Source organism: Balaenoptera musculus, chromosome 1 (genome assembly GCF_009873245.2).
Source record: "Balaenoptera musculus isolate JJ_BM4_2016_0621 chromosome 1, mBalMus1.pri.v3, whole genome shotgun sequence".
NCBI lineage: Eukaryota > Metazoa > Chordata > Mammalia > Artiodactyla > Balaenopteridae > Balaenoptera > Balaenoptera musculus.
In genome coordinates this window covers 43,045,270-43,064,014 of record NC_045785.1, presented here as the reverse complement: position 1 = coordinate 43,064,014, position 18,745 = coordinate 43,045,270, and the positions used below count along the sequence as shown (strand labels likewise).

The 18,745-nt window shown below is 37.8% G+C and overlaps 1 protein-coding gene across 4 annotated transcripts in view; it reads right to left on the bottom strand.

The window, feature by feature from the left end:
* OSBPL9 (oxysterol binding protein like 9) overlaps positions 1 to 16,143 on the bottom strand; it is a 169,057-nt gene extending 152,914 nt beyond the window's left edge. For 2 of the 4 annotated variants that reach the window (XM_036832018.1, XM_036832028.1), the window contains exon 1: positions 16,020 to 16,140. In XM_036832018.1, coding sequence (XP_036687913.1) covers positions 16,020 to 16,130 — 111 coding nt within the window. In that variant the 5' untranslated portion in view covers positions 16,131 to 16,140. Of the gene's footprint in view, positions 1 to 16,019 lie in introns of all 4 variants that reach the window. The other 2 variants (XM_036832033.1, XM_036832039.1) reach the window with 2 other exon arrangements.
* Between the last annotated feature and the right edge of the window lie 2,602 nt (positions 16,144 to 18,745).

Sequence of the window (18,745 nt, the reverse complement as noted above, 5' to 3'; positions counted from 1 at the left end):
AAAGGCAATTTAAAAACACTCATCCTGAACAGACTTGTGGTTGCCAAAGGGGAGAAGGGGTGGGGAAGGGATGGATTAGGAATTTGGGGTTAGCAGCTGCAAACTATTATATATAGAATACATAAACAACAAGGTCCTACTGTATAGCACAGGGAACTATATTCAATATCCTGTGATAAACCATAATGGAAAAGAATATAAAAAAGAATGTATATATATGTATATCTGAGTCACTTTGCTGTACAGCAGAAATTAACACAATACTGTAAATCAACTATAATTCAATCAAAAAATTAAAATTAAAAAAATTTTAGAAAGAATAAAAACACTCATTCTTTATCAGGTCTAATTTTACTTCAGAATGTATGGGTTTCCAAAAAAAAAAAAAAAAAAAAACAAAGGCAGAAGAGTTAACATGCAAGCACAGAATGGTGGGTTGGTCACAAAGGATATCATCACCTATCTGAAATTTACACTTCATCCTCTTCTGGGTGACTAAAATTTCAAAGTAGAATTATCTTCAAGAATTTGCCACTACCTTTCTGTGCTCACATTTTGTGAATTAAAAAAATCATCACTCAACAAATTCTAAGACTTAGTATCTGCTCCTCCTCCCCTTCTCTAGTAGGCTTTCGGTGAACTGGAATGGAAGAAGAGTCTTTTATTTATCCTTGGCATTTCAAAGGGGATGATTTAAGTCCCTATCTTACAACTTAGATGTAAAAGGATTCAGTACTTTTTAATGATTAATCAATGCAGTTTGCACTTTAGAACAGCCTCCGCAGAAAGTTTATTTCATTGTGATAATGATGTAAATTAGTTATCACCTGTAAGCAGAATAGTGATAACTTGGGTTTATTGTCATTTTAAAATATCAATGCTAGCACAATTCGGTATCCGAAGACAGAAAGAACATTCTATCTGGAGTCAGAAGACTTAATCACGTACAGAGAAACTACTGTGTGATTTCTTACGTCTCAATTTCTTCATGTGTAAAGGAAGTAATAACTATTTCACACTATTGCTCATTCCATAAATATTTACTGAATACTCACTAAGTGCCAGGCACTGCTCTAGATACTAAAAACAAAATGATGAACATAAGTCTCTGCTGTTCTCATGGAACAGAGACTTACATTCCAGAGGGAATGCTTACATTCCAGAGGGAAATAGACATAAACAAACAAACAAAAAAACAAAATAATTTTAGCAGCTGATAAGAAATGCTATGAAAAAATAAAACAAGACCATTGTGCTAGTGACTGACAGTGAGGTCTACTTTATATGGTTGTTAAGCAAAGACTTCTCTGAGCAGTGATGCCTAAATGAAGACCTGTACACCAAGAAGGAATCAGCCATGGTACAGCCGTGGGGTAATATCAGTCCAGGAAGCCAGAAAATATATGCACAGGCCTGAGGCAGGAACAAGTTTGAGGGGTTCTAGGAACACACAAAAAAAGCTATAGTGGATAGAGAGTGGTGAGCAAAAGGTTTACTGTAGAAAGGTAAGTGGAGAAAGATCACAAAGCCATAAGTCATAGTAAAGAGTTTGGATTTTTTTCCTATAGTCTAATATTAGAGAATTTTCAGCAGGGGGAAAAACATGATCTTTTTTTTTTTTTTTTTCATTTTTTTTAAAGATCACTTGGGCTGTTGATAGAAAATGGATTTTAGAGCACAAAAAGGAAACAAAGAGAACAGTTATGAGGTTTTTGCAATAGACCAAGTGAGACATTATGGTGGTTTATATGCGATAGTGGTAGCAAGAAAAAATGGGAGAAGTTATGAGGCTTAATGAGGCAATGTATTTGACAATATTAGAAAATACCTATGACAATGATTAATATAGTAGAGGCTTGTGACACACTATATTTTCCAAAAATGGCCTATAATAGTATTTCTCATCCCACAAGCTCTTCTAGAACTTTGCCACTCCCTCATTAAGAAGTGGTGTCTTTTGTTTGTGGGTGGGTCTTTGTAACTGCCTTAACCTAGCAGACTGGGTGGGACATAATACAAATTATTGTACATTCTCTTCCCGCATCACAAACAGCATGGGAATCTTAATCTCCCAAAGCCAGATGACTGAGTTCTCATTATGTAAGGATGAAGGAAAAATGATATCCTTTATTCATTTTGCTACTTGAAGAAATGTAATACAAAATGGTACAACAAATTATATAGAAAACTTTTAATAAAATGCCCTTAGGTTGTAGAATATCATGTATAAAATGATTCCATTTGTACAAAATATACATAAATGTGTATATCAGCACAGAGTTGCTAGGAAAGCTATTCTCCAAAACACAGATAGTAGGATTTCTGGTAGAACTTTTCTTCCTTCTACTTAATATAGTTTTCACTATTGTTTCAATTTTTAAAAATTAAGATTATGTTGTCATCTCTTCAAGAACAATAAAACTATTTTTTAAAGCTTTAAAATAAAGAGTAATGTCAAATTCTGCAGAGACAGCACTATTAAAACTAAGGGTAAAAAGCACCCATTGGGTTTAGCAACAAAGCTATCATTGGAGAACTTTGCTAGGATTTTCAGTGAAATCTGGAGGTTAAAAGATTGCTGTAAGGTAAATGCAAGATGGATGAATAAAGACAGACAATGTAGAAGGCTCTTTCAATAGGTTCACCTATCCTGAAGAAGAGAGGTTAAGATGGTATTTCCAGGGAGACACAGAATTAGCAGAGATATTTTTCAACTTGGGAGAGATACAGTCCATGTTAATTTGTTAATGAAAATGTCAGTAGATCCTAAAATTCATATAGAAATTCAGGGAACCCAGAATAGCCAAAACAATCTTGAAAAAGAACAAAGCTAAAGGCCTTACACTTCCCAATTTCAAAACTTACTACAAAGCTACAGTAATTGAAATAGTGTGACACTGGCATAAGAATAGACGTAAAGATCAATGGAATAGAACTGAGAGTCCAGAAATAAATCTTCACATGGTTTATGGTTAACTGATTTTCAATAAAAGTGTCAAGACAATGGAGAAAAAATAGTGTTTTCAATATATGGTGCTAGAATAACTGGTTACCCACATGCAAAAGAATAATAAAAATAATAAAGAATATAAAGTTTTTAAAAAATAATGTGACCCTTAGCTCACACCATATACAAAAATTAATTCAAAATGGATCAAAGACCTAAATGTAAGAGCTAAAACTATAAAACTCTTAGAAGAAAACTTGGGAATAAAAGTTTGTGACCTTAGATTAAGCAATGGTTTTCCAGATATACCACCAAAAGCACAAGCAAAAAAAGATAAATTAGATATCAAATTAAAAATTTTTGTGCTTCAAAGGACACTATCAAGAAAGTAAAAAGACAACCCACAGAAAGGGAGAAGATATTTGAAAATCATGTATCTCATAAGGGACTTGTATCTAGAATATATAAAAAATTCTTACAACAACAAAGACAACCCAATTTAAAAATGGGCAAAGGACCAAATAGATATTTCTCTTAATAAGATTTACAAACAGCCATTGAGCACACAAAAAGATGCTCAACATCAATAGTCACCAGGGAAACACAAATCAAAATATAGTAAGATACTACTTCACACCCACTAGGATGGCTATAATCAAAAAGACAGACAATAACAAATTGTTGGCAAGGATGCAGAGAAACTGGAACCCTTATACCCCTAGTGGGATAAGGGGTAGCTGCTTTCGAAAACAGTCTGGCAGTTCCTCAAAAAGTTAAACAGAGTTACCGTATGACCCAGCAATTCCACTCCTAGATATATATCCAAGAAAAATGAAAACATATGTCCACACCAAAACTTATGCACACAAGCGTTCACAGTAACATTAACCATAATACCCAAAATGTGGAAACAACTGAAATGTTCATCAGCTGATGAATGAATAAATAAAATGTGGAATATACATATAACAGAACATTCAGCAATAAAAAGCACTGATATATGCTACAATATGGCTGGACCTTGAAAACACCATGTTAAATGAAAGAAGCCATATTAGAATTATTTAAAGAATACTTTAATAATATGATTCTATTTATATGAAATGTCCAAAAGAGGCAAATCTACAGAGACTGAAAGTAGATTAGTGGTTGCCTAGGGCTAGGGGTGAAATACTGGAAGTGACTGTTAATAGAAATAGGGTTTCTTTTAGAGGTAATGAAAATTTTCTAAAATTGATTGTGGATATGGTTATACACTTCTGTGAATAAACTAAAAATAAAAAACTCATTGAACTGTATCTTTCAAAGAGATGGTATATGTATTAATATCTCAATAAAATTGTTATAAAAAAATGAAAAGCACCAGGCCACCTAAAAATTTACTAAAATTTTCCATATGAAACTGTTACAACTACAATGTTTAGTTGTCATACTGCAAAATAAATATTCTTAAAATAAACAACAAAAGTCTGTACATAGAAAGGAAGAAGCTGAAGACACACAGGAGAGAGGGAGGAAAGCAGAAAAAGGAGGAAATCTATAGACTGAGATCCTCAAAAAATTTGTGAGTAGATGGAATCCAGAACACCCAAGGATTACCTCTTCCATCATGACAGAGACGGATAGGCGGGAAAGTAAGTATACAAACAGGTGGGAGTATGAGCAGTTGAGAGTGTTTCCACCAAATGGACTCTATTGTCTCTGGGAAGCATGGCATCTTCTACGAGTGATGGAGGAAAAAGGAGGATTGAGAGAGACTGTAGAGATAGTTGCCAGAGTGACAAACCAAATATTCATCCAATATTTTATTTGCCCATCTGTGCCATAAGAGTAATGCTAAAATAAATTAAATTAAATTAAATAAATGGACAATCTTAGCATGAAGGCTTAATGTGAACAAAACTCTGGGAAACAGAATATCAACTTTCATAATAATCCGTGTCATGTGAATGGGAAAAAATTAATTATGAATACCTCAAAATACCTTCCTTGAATATGATTCCATTTATATGATTCCATGTATCATGTAAACTTAACTTTTGCAAAAGAACTCTCCAGAAAGTGGGCATAGAGGGAATCTACCTCAACATAATAAAGGCCATATACGACAAACCCACAGCAAACATCATCCTCAATGGTGAAAAACTGAAAGCATTTCCTCTAAGATCAGGAACGAGACAAGGATGTCCACTCTCACCACTATTATTCAACATGGTCTTGGAAGTCCTAGCCACGGCAATCAGAGAAGAAAAAGAAATAAAAGGAATACGAATTGGAAAAGAAGAAGTAAAACTGTCACTGTTCGCAGATGACATGATACTATACACAGAGAATACTAAAAATGCCACCAGAAAACTACTAGAGCTAATCAATGAATTTGGTAAAGTTGCAGGATACAAAATTAATACACAGAAATCTCTTGCATTCCTATACACTAATGATGAAAAATCTGAAAGAGAAATTATGGAAACACTCCCATTTACCATTGCAACAAAAAGAATAAAATACCTAGGAATAAACCTACCTAGGGAGACAAAAGACCTGTATGCCCAAAACTATAAGACACTGATGAAAGAAATTAAAGATGATACCAACAGATGGAGAGATATACCATGTTCTTGAATTGGAAGAATCAATATTGTGAAAATTACTATACTACCCAAAGCAATCTACAGATTCAATGCAATCCCTATCAAATTACCAATGGCATTTTTTTAAGGAACTAGAACAAAAAGTCTTAAAATTTGTATGGAGACACAAAAGACCCTGACTAGCCAAAGCAGTCTTCAGGGAAAAAAATGGACCTGGAGGAATCAGACTCCCTAACTTCAGACTATACTACAAAGCTACAGTCATCAAGACAATATGGTACTGGCACAAAAACAGAAATATAGATCAATGGAACAGGATAGAAAGCCCAGAGATAAACCCACACACCGATGGTCAACTAATCTATGACAAAGGAGGCAAGGATATACAATGGAGAAAAGACAGTCTCTTCAATAAGTGATGCTGGGAAAACTGGACAGCTACATGTAAAAGAATGAAATTAGAACACTCCCTAACACCATACACAAAAATAAACTCAAAATGGATTCGAGACCTAAATGTAAGACCGGACACTATAAAACTCTTAGAGGAAAACATAGGAAGAACACTCTTTGACATAAAACACAGTAAGATCTTTTTTGATCCACCTCCTAGGGTAATGGAAATAAAAATAAAAATAAACAAATGGGACCTAATGAAACTTCAAAGCTTTTGCACAGCAAAGGAAACCATAAACAAGACGAAAAGACAACCCTCAGCATGGGAGAAAATATTTGCAAATGAATCAACGGACAAAGGATTAATCTCCAAAATATATAAAGAGCTCATGCAGCTCAATATTAAAGAAACAAACACCCCAATCCAAAAATGGGCAGAAGACCTAAATAGACATTTCTCCAAAGAAGACATACAGATGGCCAAGAAGCACATGAAAAGCTGCTCAACATCACTAATTATTAGAGAAATACAAATCAAAACTACAATGAGGTATCACCTCACACCAGTTAGAATGGGCATTATCAGAAAATCTACAAACAACTAATGCTGGAGAGGGTGTGGAGAAAAGGGAACCCTCTTGCACTGTTGGTGGGAATGTAAATTGATACAGCCACTATGGAGAACAGTATGGAGGTTCCTTAAAAAACTAAAAATAGAATTACCATATGATCCAGCAATCCCACTACTAGGCATATACCCAGAGAAAACCATAATTCAAAAAGACACATGCACCCCAATGTTCAATGCAGCACTATTTACAATAGCCAGGTCATGGAAGCAACCTAAATGCCCATCGACAGACAAATGGATAAAGAAGTTGTGGTATATATATATACAATGGAATATTACTCAGCCATAAAAAGGAACGAAATTGAGTCATTTGTTGAGACATGGATTGATCTAGAGACTGTCATACAGAGCGAAGTAAGTCAGAAAGAGAAAAACAAATATCGTATATTAACGCATGTTTGTGGAACCTAGAAAAATGGTACAGATGAACTGGTTTTCAGGGCAGAAGTTGAGACACAGATGTAGAGAACAAATGTATGGACACCAAGGGGGAAAACCGTGGTGGGGTGGGGATGGTGGTGTGCTGAATTGCGTGATTGGGATTGACATGTATACACTGATGTGTATAAAATTGATGACTAATAAGGACCTGCAGTATAAACAAACAAACAAACAAAAAAGTAGATTCTTTTTTTTTTTTAAGGAAGTCTAAACTAGTCTAAGAAGATTATCCTTTACAATAAAGTAAATGAGAAGAAAAAGACTGGGCTAGCCATTTGTTTTTCTCTATAAGCAGTAAAAGGAAATAAATCCTTAATCTAAATCACTTGAACATTGTTCTAGCTAGCTTTGATTGGAATTATGTAACTAGTTGAAAATCTAATCCTATGACAATTGCCACATATAAGAGTGGCATTTTTTAAGAACAACACTACTTTCCATCCTTCTACAAATTATTACCATCAACAAAACTGCCTGCAACAAAAGCAAGAACTGACTGCTTGTCTGATATAACACACTAAGCAAAAGATCCCACACAGTTCTACAGGCTCTGGATGATTAAACAAAAGTCACTGTTATAAATATAAGCTCAATAAGGTTTTCCATAAGCCACAGAAACATACATATTTGCTATCAGTATATTCTGCACAATTTACAAGGGTATATAAGCAACAACTCCAAAACAACCTTGTATATCTCATCTCTAAGCCTAGTTTGCAGGGCTTTGGACATTCCATTCACTATGAGAACGATGTGCCACATTACAGGGCTTGAAAATTATAATGCTTAGTACTACTATCAAAGAGTTTACAAGCTTACTGTACAAAGAATGTACCAGAGATACGACTAGTTAATTATAACAGATGTAAATGATTCAACACCCAAAAGAATTATATGAGCAAGGCTCAAGAGTATTAGAACAGGGACAAATCAAGGCTGACGAGAGTATTCAAGGAAAGCAAAAGATATAAAATTTCCATATACTTCTTCCCACTGGTACTACTTACCCTCTTAGGAGGCGTCTTTCTTTTCTTTTCAGGGCATTTAGATTAGATACAATTTTTCTTCTGTTTCTTTTACAATTCTAAAACTACTATATTAAGATTTGGACTATTACTATATACCATGTAAGCTTAATAAAAATCATATTTGATATATTCAAAAACAGTTTATTTAGAAAAGTATAAATTCACTTTTAATTGTTTGATGTGAGTGGTGCTGATATCTTTCTAGGAGAATCTGAGACTCCCTCCTTTACATCTTTGCAAGAGAAACACATATACTTAAGCTCTTCAAAAACCTAAAATCCAAGAATTAGATGACATATTTTTTTAATCACCTTCCAGATATTGCTAAGGACTGCCAAATAACACTTACATGTGTTTAGATTACCAATGGTTTTGAAATTCAAAGTCACTATGAGTCTCTTTCAGTCAGCATGTAATAGCAAAGAACATATTATTTCTCTAATGATTCCTTTTACAAAGACTACCTTGAGTGGCCCTGATAACTTACTAACTCACTATTTCTAACATTCTCTCCAAAATGTTATAAAAACAATACAAATCAAGAAAGAGTGTTAAATATTTATGGGTAATGACTAAACAAATCATATTTTATAATCTCAACTAGTTCCTTACACAACCTGATTAACCTTCAACATGTCCCTAGTTATTCCTTTTTCCAGTTCCCATGGCCATTGATCTAAATCTTTACCACATTCCTTAAATCTTGACTCTACTCTCATTTTTAACATGGACTCTGCTTCCCATCCCTACAACATTTAAGCATACTCCTACCTTAGAAACCCCTTCCCCTCAATTCCATGTTCTCCTCTGCCTCTTTCACAATGAAACATCTTGAGTAATCTACACTCATTTTCTCCACTTCTTACCTCCTATTTACTCTTCAAACCACTCTAATCTGGCTTCCACACCCACGACTCCATGGAAACTTCTCTCTTTGAGGGCATCAGTGATGTTCAAATTGATCAATCCAGTGGATATTTTTAAGATTTCATCTATTCAATTATCTCAATAGTATTCAAGCCAACTCACTATTCCCACCTTGACTGCCACATTCTTCTGGTTTTTCTCTGATATCTCTGGCTGTCCCTTTTCACTCTCCTGTGCAGGCTCTTTTCTCTGCCAATCCCTTAAATATGATTGTGATGGCTTAAAATCCCTCCACAAATTCTTTGACACTTCTTTCAAAAGGTAGAGCCTAATTCTCCTGCCCATGCCTAAAATTCCAATCCCCATGAGCATGAGCTGAACTTAATGATTCGTTTCTAATGAACAGAATAAGTCAGAAGTGATGTCCTCAGACCAGGTCATACTAAGCACTTTGGCTTCCTCCTGGCTCTCACTTGGATTACTCCTTCTGAGTGAAGCCAGATGCTCTATCATGATGACACTCATGTAGCCTAACGCAGAGGTTGGCTGGTGAGGAACTGAGGCCACCTTCCAACAGCCAGCAAGGAACTAAGGCTTTCTGCCAACAGCCGTGATTGTGAGTCATCTTGGAAGCAAATCCTCCAACTCCAGTCAAGCCTTTCAGGTGACTGCAAACCTAGCCAATGTCTTGACTGCAACTTCATGGGAGACTTTGAGGCAGAACCACCTAGCTAAGTCACTCCCAAAGTTCTGAGCCACAGAAACTAGGCAATAATAAATATTTGTTGTTTTAAGTGGCTAAAATTGTGGGTAATTGGTTACAAAGCAATAGATATCTAATCCAATGGTGTTTCTCAGTGTTCTATTCAAAGCTCTCTATTATTCCCACTCACTCTCTCAACTCTCCATTTGTGTAAAGCTAATATTTATCTGTAACCCAGATTTTTTCCTAAGTTCCAGACTACACGATATCTTTACATCAATTTCAACATGCCCCAAAGCAACCACCTTTCTCACCCCAACCTATACTTCTTATCCTTCCTATCATCATTTATCCAAGGAAGTCTAAAAACCTGGATTTCATCAGACTCCTCCTCCCCTTTCACTCACATCCAATCAATCACTGAAATCCTGTCAATATGACTTCATTATTTCTCTGTAACCATAGTATTCTTTAAAGAATACAAATTTTATCTGAACCTATTGATCAATTTTAAAAATCACAGAGAGACAACCAGACATCACGTGCCACTTGATGTACAGGTTTCCCCTGCTACCTGAAAGTAGTGTTCCTATGAAACCTTCCTGAAATGGCATAAAGCAAAGACGCAATTACCTTAGGACACATCTTTCTAACAGATGCACAAAATAAATCAAGATAAAGCAAAGATGCTCACAGACACAGTTCAAAGCTGTGGCAGCTTGATGCTGTGTAGTTCCCAGGGAAGGAGCTTATTGGCACCACTCTTGCTGCTTGGGGTGCTCACTGCCTCTATAACAGCTCACTGCAAAAAAAAAACTCTGAATGCTATTTATGCTTTTCACCTATTTTCCATAAAAGCAAAAATCCTCTTCGGATTTCTTCTGGTTAGCAAAAACAGGTACTAATATAGGTCTTTCCTAAAAGTGAAGCAGGGTAAAGCAAATTCTCAAAAAGCGGGAGATACCTGTAATATGTTCCACCTACAAAGTATTCCTGCCCAAAGGAAAAAAAAAAAGTTAAGCTTCTAGCTCTAATTATCAGTTTATAGGAAACAAGGAGGACAAAGGAACATGTTTAAACATACCACAAGAATATTATCAGCAAAATCCAGAATGTAGAAAATCTACAGAATAATTTGCTGTCTTCAACCAATGAATGGCAGGACTTCCTTGATGGCACAGTGGTTAAGAATCCACCTGCTAATGCAGGGGACACGGGTTCGAGCCCTGGTCTGGGAAGATCCCACATGCCGTGGAGCAACTAAGCCCGTGCGCCACAACTACTGAGCCTGAGCTCTAGAGCCTGCGAGCCACAACTACTGAGCCCACGCGTCACAAGTGCTGAAGCCCACACGCCCTAGAACCCGCGCACCGCAACTACTGGGCCCGAGTGCCACAGCTACTGAGCCTGCGTGTTGCCACTGAAGCCTGAATACCTAGAGCCCGGCTCCGTAACAAGAGAAGCCACCGCAATGAGAAGCCCAAGCACCACACAAAGAGTAGCCTCTGCTTGCCGCAACTAGGGAAAGCCTGTGTGCACCAATTAAGACCCAATGCAGCCCCCAAAAAATTTTTAATTAAAAAAAAAGCAAATGAATGACAAAGAAAAAAAGAGGGAAGGAGGACCTATAGAGTAAAAGATACTCAGTTTTATGTGTGGATCTTATTTGGAATCCTGACTCAAGTAAACCAACTAGTGAGGGAGAGGTGTTTGAGAAAAAAATCAAGGAAATTAAACATTGACTGGATAGTTGAAAATATTAATAAATAATTATTATTATTTAGTTGTAATAATGGTATTGTGATAACATTTTTATTTATTTATTTATTTATTTATTTATTTATTTATTTATTTATTTATTTATTTATTTATTTTTGACTGTGTTGGGTCTTCGTTTCTGTGTGAGGGCTTTCTCTAGTTGCGGCGAGCGGGGGCCACTCCATCGCGGTGCGCGGGCCTCTCACTGTCGCGGCCTCTCTTGTTGCGGAGCACAGGCTCCAGACACGCAGGCTCAGTAGCTGTGGTGCACGGGCTTAGTTGCTCCGCGGCATGTGGGATCTTCCCAGACCAAGGCTCAAACCCGTGTCCCCTGCATTGGCAGGCAGATTCTCAACCACTGTGCCACCAGGGAAGCCCCTGTGATAACATTTTTTAAGAGAGAGACCTTAACATTTAGTAATACATACTGAAATATTCACAAATGAAATAATGAGTTCTGGGATCTGCTTTAAAGTAATCCAGCGGTCTAAGAAGGAGCTATTGGGAGTATTAATAAGACAAGGTTGGCCATATGTTGATAATTGTACAAGCTGGATGACAGGAATTCATTATACTATCCTCTTTTCTGTATGTTTGAAAGAAATTTTCTATAATAAAAGTTTTTTTCTGTAACAAAAAGTGCTTACAACACTTAAATGACTTTCCACTGCCCTGGGGGGTCAAGTTCAAACTCCTTAGCATGGTTGATCAAGAAAGCCTTTCATTATCCGGCCCCTGCTTCTCTCTCCAGCTCATCTCACCATTGTCCACCACACAGCCCAAACTCCAGGACTAACAAGCTCCTTACTCTTGTCTCCTCGAAAAACATTTATTCCCTCTGTCTCAAGCAGTTTTCTCTCTCTGCTCACGTGGCTAATCTCTATTCACCATTCAGGTAACAGCAAACCTACTTCTTCTAGGAAACCTTTTCTGACCCTCCAAGACAGAGTCAAGTTACCCACCTCTGCACCTCCCAAAATCCTATGCTTCCCTTATCACAGCTCTTACCTGATGTACAGGGCAGTAGACTCTAGGTATCATGAGACTATGGACTATATCCATCTTATTTACCATTTTAACCCTTCTTCTTAGCATAGTGCCTGGCACATAGTACATAGTCAATAAACATTTGACAAATTTACAAAAGGCATGACCTCCACTAACTTTCTAACCTTCCAACTCCTCACATATCTATATCTCCCATAATCTATATCATGTATCTATGTCTCCCTCAATTTTCTTTCCTTTCTTGTCTTCCTTTGTGATCATGATTCACCTAAACGGTTGGCTGTCCACACAGTGTTCCCAAATTTATATCCTTAGCCCTCCCTGGGCCTCTCACCTAATAAAAATTCAACAAATTCTGTGCTATAATCTAACAGATCTTCATCTCCAGGCCTGACCTATGGCTCCAAATACCTTCTGGACTCAATCTCCTGTTATCTCCCTACGCACCTTTATACTAAAGCTGCTCAGAAATTCTCAATATCTTAATGCATTTTATGTTCTCAAGTTTCCCGATTTGTACATATTTCCCACTGCCTGAAATGCCCTTCTTCTCTTCTACCTTTAAGTCTCGGCTCAAATGTCTCTCTAGCCTTTTTTAGGCAATGTGCCCACAGGAGTCTATTCTTACTTCTATTGTAGAATTTACCGTACTGTTTTGAAATTATGTTTAGCTGTCTGCTCTGCTAGATTGTGAGTTCCTGGATGGAAGGGACTTTCTCCTTCGTGCTTGTACCTCCAACATATATAGTAAAGTGCCTATTAAAAAGTCCCAGATAAATGCTTGCTGAATGGATAATTGTTTCTAATAATTAAAAGACTGAGCTTGAGCTGAAAAGATTGCCTAATTCTACTTTTCTAAAGAAGGTAATCAGTTTCTCTGTTCCTGTATTGGTCAGAATAATTTACTAAACTCTTTTTCAAAAACTGAAAATTTACATATTATGAAAATAAAAGAAATGTAAAGTAAAAAGACCATCCATTCCCAGAAGATAGGTTTGGGTCTGGGCCCAGGTCCAGAAGAGAAGATCCAGGCTAAGGTGAGGTTTGGGTGAATCTATTTAGTTCACAGCAATTCCCGTGATCCTTTCCAACCCTGAGATTATCCCAATATCAGTTCTTGGTACAGGCCGACTCTAAAACAAGGCCAATTTAGTTTAGTCCAGGGTTTTCATGGCCACCCTAGAATAGGCCTGCAACCACAGAGCCAGACCAGAGCCCGAGTGATTTTGGAAACAAGGAATAGAGTAACTTGCTATTTACTGCTCTGCTTAAAATGCTGTGCAACTAATTCAGATACTCCTCCTAGAAGATGCAGCTCCAAGTTAACAGCCACATGCAAATCATTAAGATGTACCTTCATCCTTCCAAACCCTAATGTACTGAAACAATGTCGAAGTGTACAGAATTCATTGCCAACATTCAATGTCTCCTACTTTCTCTTTAAGTGAATACCTATCCTTTTCCCATCTTTACTGGACCTCCTCTAATTTGGGATTGAGTATCATTTTATTTTCACAAGATCATTTTATTTTACAATATTTCTCTGTGGTTTCTCTGCAAGCAAATACTTTAACACCAAAGAACAAGAAAAAAAAAACTCCTAAATATCCATTAGTGAGAAATATGATACCTCCTTCTGCTGGCAGGGATGATGTTTTTATAGTCTCATCTCAGAAGGGAGGATAAGTAATGGGGGGGAGGGTGGCAAGGAAGAAGTATAATTTAAAAAACCGTATTTAGCCAGTAAGACAAGGAGAGATTTGTCAAGATATTCAGAAACTAAAAGGGCAAGGAGGCAGAAAAAGGATATGACAAAGGAAGAAAAACAGGAAAAAAAGAAGATTCTGTCTGCACTAGGAGTTCCCAAGAATCCCAGCTTGGGGCCTCTCCAGTGTGGCCCTAGATTCAGACCCACACAAAGTTGGGATTTGTAAAGTAACTTCATTCCATAGTGCCACTCACTGAAATTACTCTACCTTGAATAGGCTGGAAAGGTTCAAAAGGATTTTCTGATTATCACTTCTACTGAAACCCAATATTACTCTTCATTTATCTGAACTATGGGATTTCATAATTCCAGAGTTTTCAGGATACAATGTTCATTTGCCTCTCTTTCATGGCTACCTAAAGATAATCTTGAAAAATGTATTTAAACCTCATTCAGGTTTGGTCTTTTTTTTCCCTTTAAAAATTATGTAAAGAAAGGAAGTTGATGTTGAAAGTTATACTTGTTACTCCTGCAGGCTTGTCTTTAGTAACTCAAAGATTGCCATTTTTCTCCTTCCTGTAGTGAAAGTGAAGTGTAATGGAAAAAGTAAAAAAGCCAGTTATTTAGAACCCTGCTAACACTGCTTACTGCTAGCTCTGTGATCTTGAACAAACTGCTTAAAAGCCTGGAGCCTCAGATTCCAAAACTGTAAAATGGGGATAATGAATACCTACCCTGCAGAGTTATCGTGAGTAAAATGAATTAAGGGAACCACTACACTAGAAGGTAAGCTCCAGAGAAAAGGAATGGTGAATATATTGATCTCTGTTGATTCTTGCTCACGTGCACACGCGTGTGCACACACACCCACACACCCCTAGCCTAAAGCAATAATAATTAACCTGTAGTAGGCGCTCAATAAATAGTGTTTAAATTAACGAAAAAATACTAGCGTCCCCATTTCTCTCATTGACATTAACCCTCCTTCCATAATCATAATTCTTTTTCCTTCTGTCTTCTATTATTTTCCAAAGCCTTCAGGACATTCTATTTTGTTCTTTTAAGAGGCTTCTTCCCTCTCATTGGCTATTATTAACTAGACACCATTCAGAGACAGTACTTTTGGAAGTAATTTCTCTAATTCCACCCACTTTCCATTTCTAATGCGTCGGGGGTGGAGGGATAGTCAGAACATAAGATTCATAGCAATTCATGAACCTTCCCACGGCCACTGATTCGTGTTTAACGACACTGAAGCCCTTAACTCAGCCCTTCCCAGAATATAACTTTCAGGAGACATCGCACTATCCAGTCTCTCTTCGCTAACAAGAGACTCCTGTGTAGGAAATCCTCCGCTCTCAAAAGTTGAGGCGTCGGTTACGCTCGCCTCCCGCGGAATGGAGGCGGGAGTTCTGTGGAAAGAGACACTCAACTTGGGCAGACCTGCGAAGGCAAGTCACTTCAGGACCCGGCCAAGCTCGTCAGACCACTGCTCTAAGAAAGCAGCGCTCCTCAATCCCTGGAGGGAAGGTAAGGGGCGCGGCCGTCTACAGGGCCTGGGGGGACAGTATCAAATCCATGATTAACATGGGGAAACCGCACGGACCGCGCGACCGAACCCCTCAAAGCACGACTACAACCACCCACCCACCTACAACAGCACCCCGCTCCACCCCCCCAACAAACACCCGACCCTAAGAAACACGGCTCGCCCCCAGCCCATAAATCATACAGCCGGTGCCTGCTTATTGGCTGAGCCAGCATCTCTTTCACCCTCATTGGCTATCAGGGACGTAAAACCCTCCCCCAGGAGGGAGCCCTCCCGTACGGCTGCACCCCCAGCCTAGCAACCTCTTCCCGGCTACCAAAACGCCCGGTCCCCACCTCCACCCAGGGATCGCGACCCCCGAGGCGCTCGGGGCTTTGCCTCCGAGGACTTACTGTGTAATAGGAGAGCAGCCCTGCATTGTAGTCCAGCACGAACCAACGGTACTGCCAGCCCTTCATTACGTTAGTCCATTTACTCAGCGGCCCTTCCATGATGGACGCCATCTTGCGAGCCGCCAATGACAACAAACTGCCTGACGTCAATCGCCTATAAGGCATTCGGCATGCAGTGGGCGTGGCCGCCGCGGGCAGGGGCGTGGCCAGGGCGGGGCCGGCGGCTCCTCGCCCTGGTGGACTCGCTGACCCATGCCCCCAGCTATCAAACTCAAAAAACGATTTTCTGGGGAGCCTGTTGTGTGTAGGACTCCGTACCTGAGATGTGAAGAACTCAAGCATGAATACTGCTGTTAAGATTATTTATTAACATAAATAATTTTACTGCCCATGATGATACCTTACACATCCAAAAGATTTCACATCTGATATTCATTTAAGCAATCATTTCACAAACCCATTCATTTAATAAATACTTTTTGATTTGTGCTAGATACTCTTAGGCTTTGGGGATTCAGCAGAGACTTCATGATGCGAACAGGAAATAAATTATACAATATGTTGCAATTTGGTGATTTGGAGAAAAATTAAGCAAGGAAAGAAGCAGAGAGTAGGGGCTACAATTTTAAGTTCCCAAACAGAGAAGGCCTGAAATGAGAAAGTAACTTTTGAGCAAAGACCTAAAGAAAGGGAAGGAGGGAGGCTGGCAAAGGAGCAGCAGATTGTTCATTGTTAGTGGAGCAGCGAGCGAGGAGAAAGTAGTTGGAGATAAGGTCAGAAAGTAAGGGGAAATCACATAGAGCCTCTAAGGACAATGGAAGTATTGTCCTACATATTGAGACAATGTCTGAGGTCCTGGGAATGCAACGCTGAAGGAGACAGAAAGGTTCCTTGCTAAGAGCTTAAATTCTGTGATGTGAAAGCAGACACTAAACAAGTAAACAAGAAAAATATCTAATAGTGATGAATGCCTTGCAGAGAATTTAAGTAAGCTGATGTAATAGGAAGCCAATGGGTAGCTACTTTATATTAGGTGGCTGTGAGTGGTGGCTCAGGAAATGGCATTTAAATTGAGATGTGAAGGGTAAGAAAAAGGGAACTAAGAAGCAGGGCATTAGCTAGAAGTGGCTGTGAGATCAAGGGAGAGGTTTTCTTTGTCTTTAATTTTTAATTTTTAGCACTTAAAAGTATTTTGTATATTCAGGTACTGTGCTGTGAATCCCTCCTCTTTGCTGATAACAGAAGCTCTAGGAAAAAGAATATCACTGAGGGAGCTAAACAGAGAACCTACTTGCTAGCTAATCAATTGGGTGAAGATCTAAAGTAAGATCAAATTTATTATGCTTGATCTGCTTGATATCTTTTTTCTCGGTTTTATTGAGATATAATTGACATATAACATTGTGTAAGTTTAAGATGTACATGATTTGATATATGTGTATATTGTGAAATGATTACCATACTACGTTTAGTTAACATCCATCACCTCACCCCATAATTTTTTTTCTTGTGATGAGAACTTTTAAGATCTACTCTCTTAGCAACTCTCAAATATACAATACAGTATAGTTAACTATAGTCACCATGCTTTACACTACATTCCCAGAACTTATATATCTCATAACCAGAAGTTTTAATCTTTTGACCAACTTTTAGTTTGATGTAGTCCCACTTGTTTATTTTTGCTTTTGCTGCTTTGTGCTTTAGGTGTCATATCCAAAGAAATCATTGCCCAGACCTATTTCAAGAAGCTTTCCCCTGTTTTCTTCTAGGAGTTTTATGGTTTCAGGTCTTACAATTAAGTCTTTAATCCATTTTGAGTTAATTGTTGTGAGTAGTTTAAAATAAGGGTCTAGTTTTATTCTTCTTCATATGAATTTTCCCAGCACCATTTATTGCAAAGACTACCTTTCCCCCACTGAGTGAGTATTCTTGGCTCCCATGTCAAATATTAGTTGACCGTATATGCATGGGTTTATTTCTGGGCTCTTGATTCTGTTCCACTGATCTATATATCTGTTTTTATGCCAGTGTCATACTGTTTTGATTACTATATCTTTGTAATATAGTTTGAAATCAGAAAGTGGGATGCCTCCAGCTATGTTATTCTTTCTCAGGATTGCTTTAGCTATTCAGACTCTTTTGTGGTTCCAAATGAATTTCAGGATTCTTTTTTCTATTTCTGTAAAAAATGCCACTGGAATCTTGAGAGAGATTGCTTTGAATCTATAAGTGGCTTTGGGTAGTATGAACATTTTAACAATATTAATTCTTCCAGTTCATGAACACGAAATAACTTTCCATTTATCTGTGCCTTCTTCAATTTCTTTCATTAATGTTTTATAGTTTGCAGTGTACCGATCTTTCACCTCCTTGGTTAGATTTATTCCTAAGTGTTTTATTGTTTTTTGTTGCTGTTGAAACTGTGTCCCACAGGGTTAACAGAAGCTGGAGCCTAAACAGAAATCCTTGAGTGTGTCTCACAGAACAGCAGATAAGGAAACAACTTGTTAGTAACCCCTCTCTTTGTAACCTGCCTTTACTGATTAAGTCTGCTTTCAGTTTGTTTGATTTTTTTTTCCTTTCTCTAACTGCATGCCCTCCAAGCTTCACATAGCCTAGGTAATATATCACCGTACTTCTTAACCACCCCTACAGAGAACACTTCTGGCATATGGATCACTATAGTAACAGGAGCTTAAGTTGTTTTCCAGAAATTTGGAGTC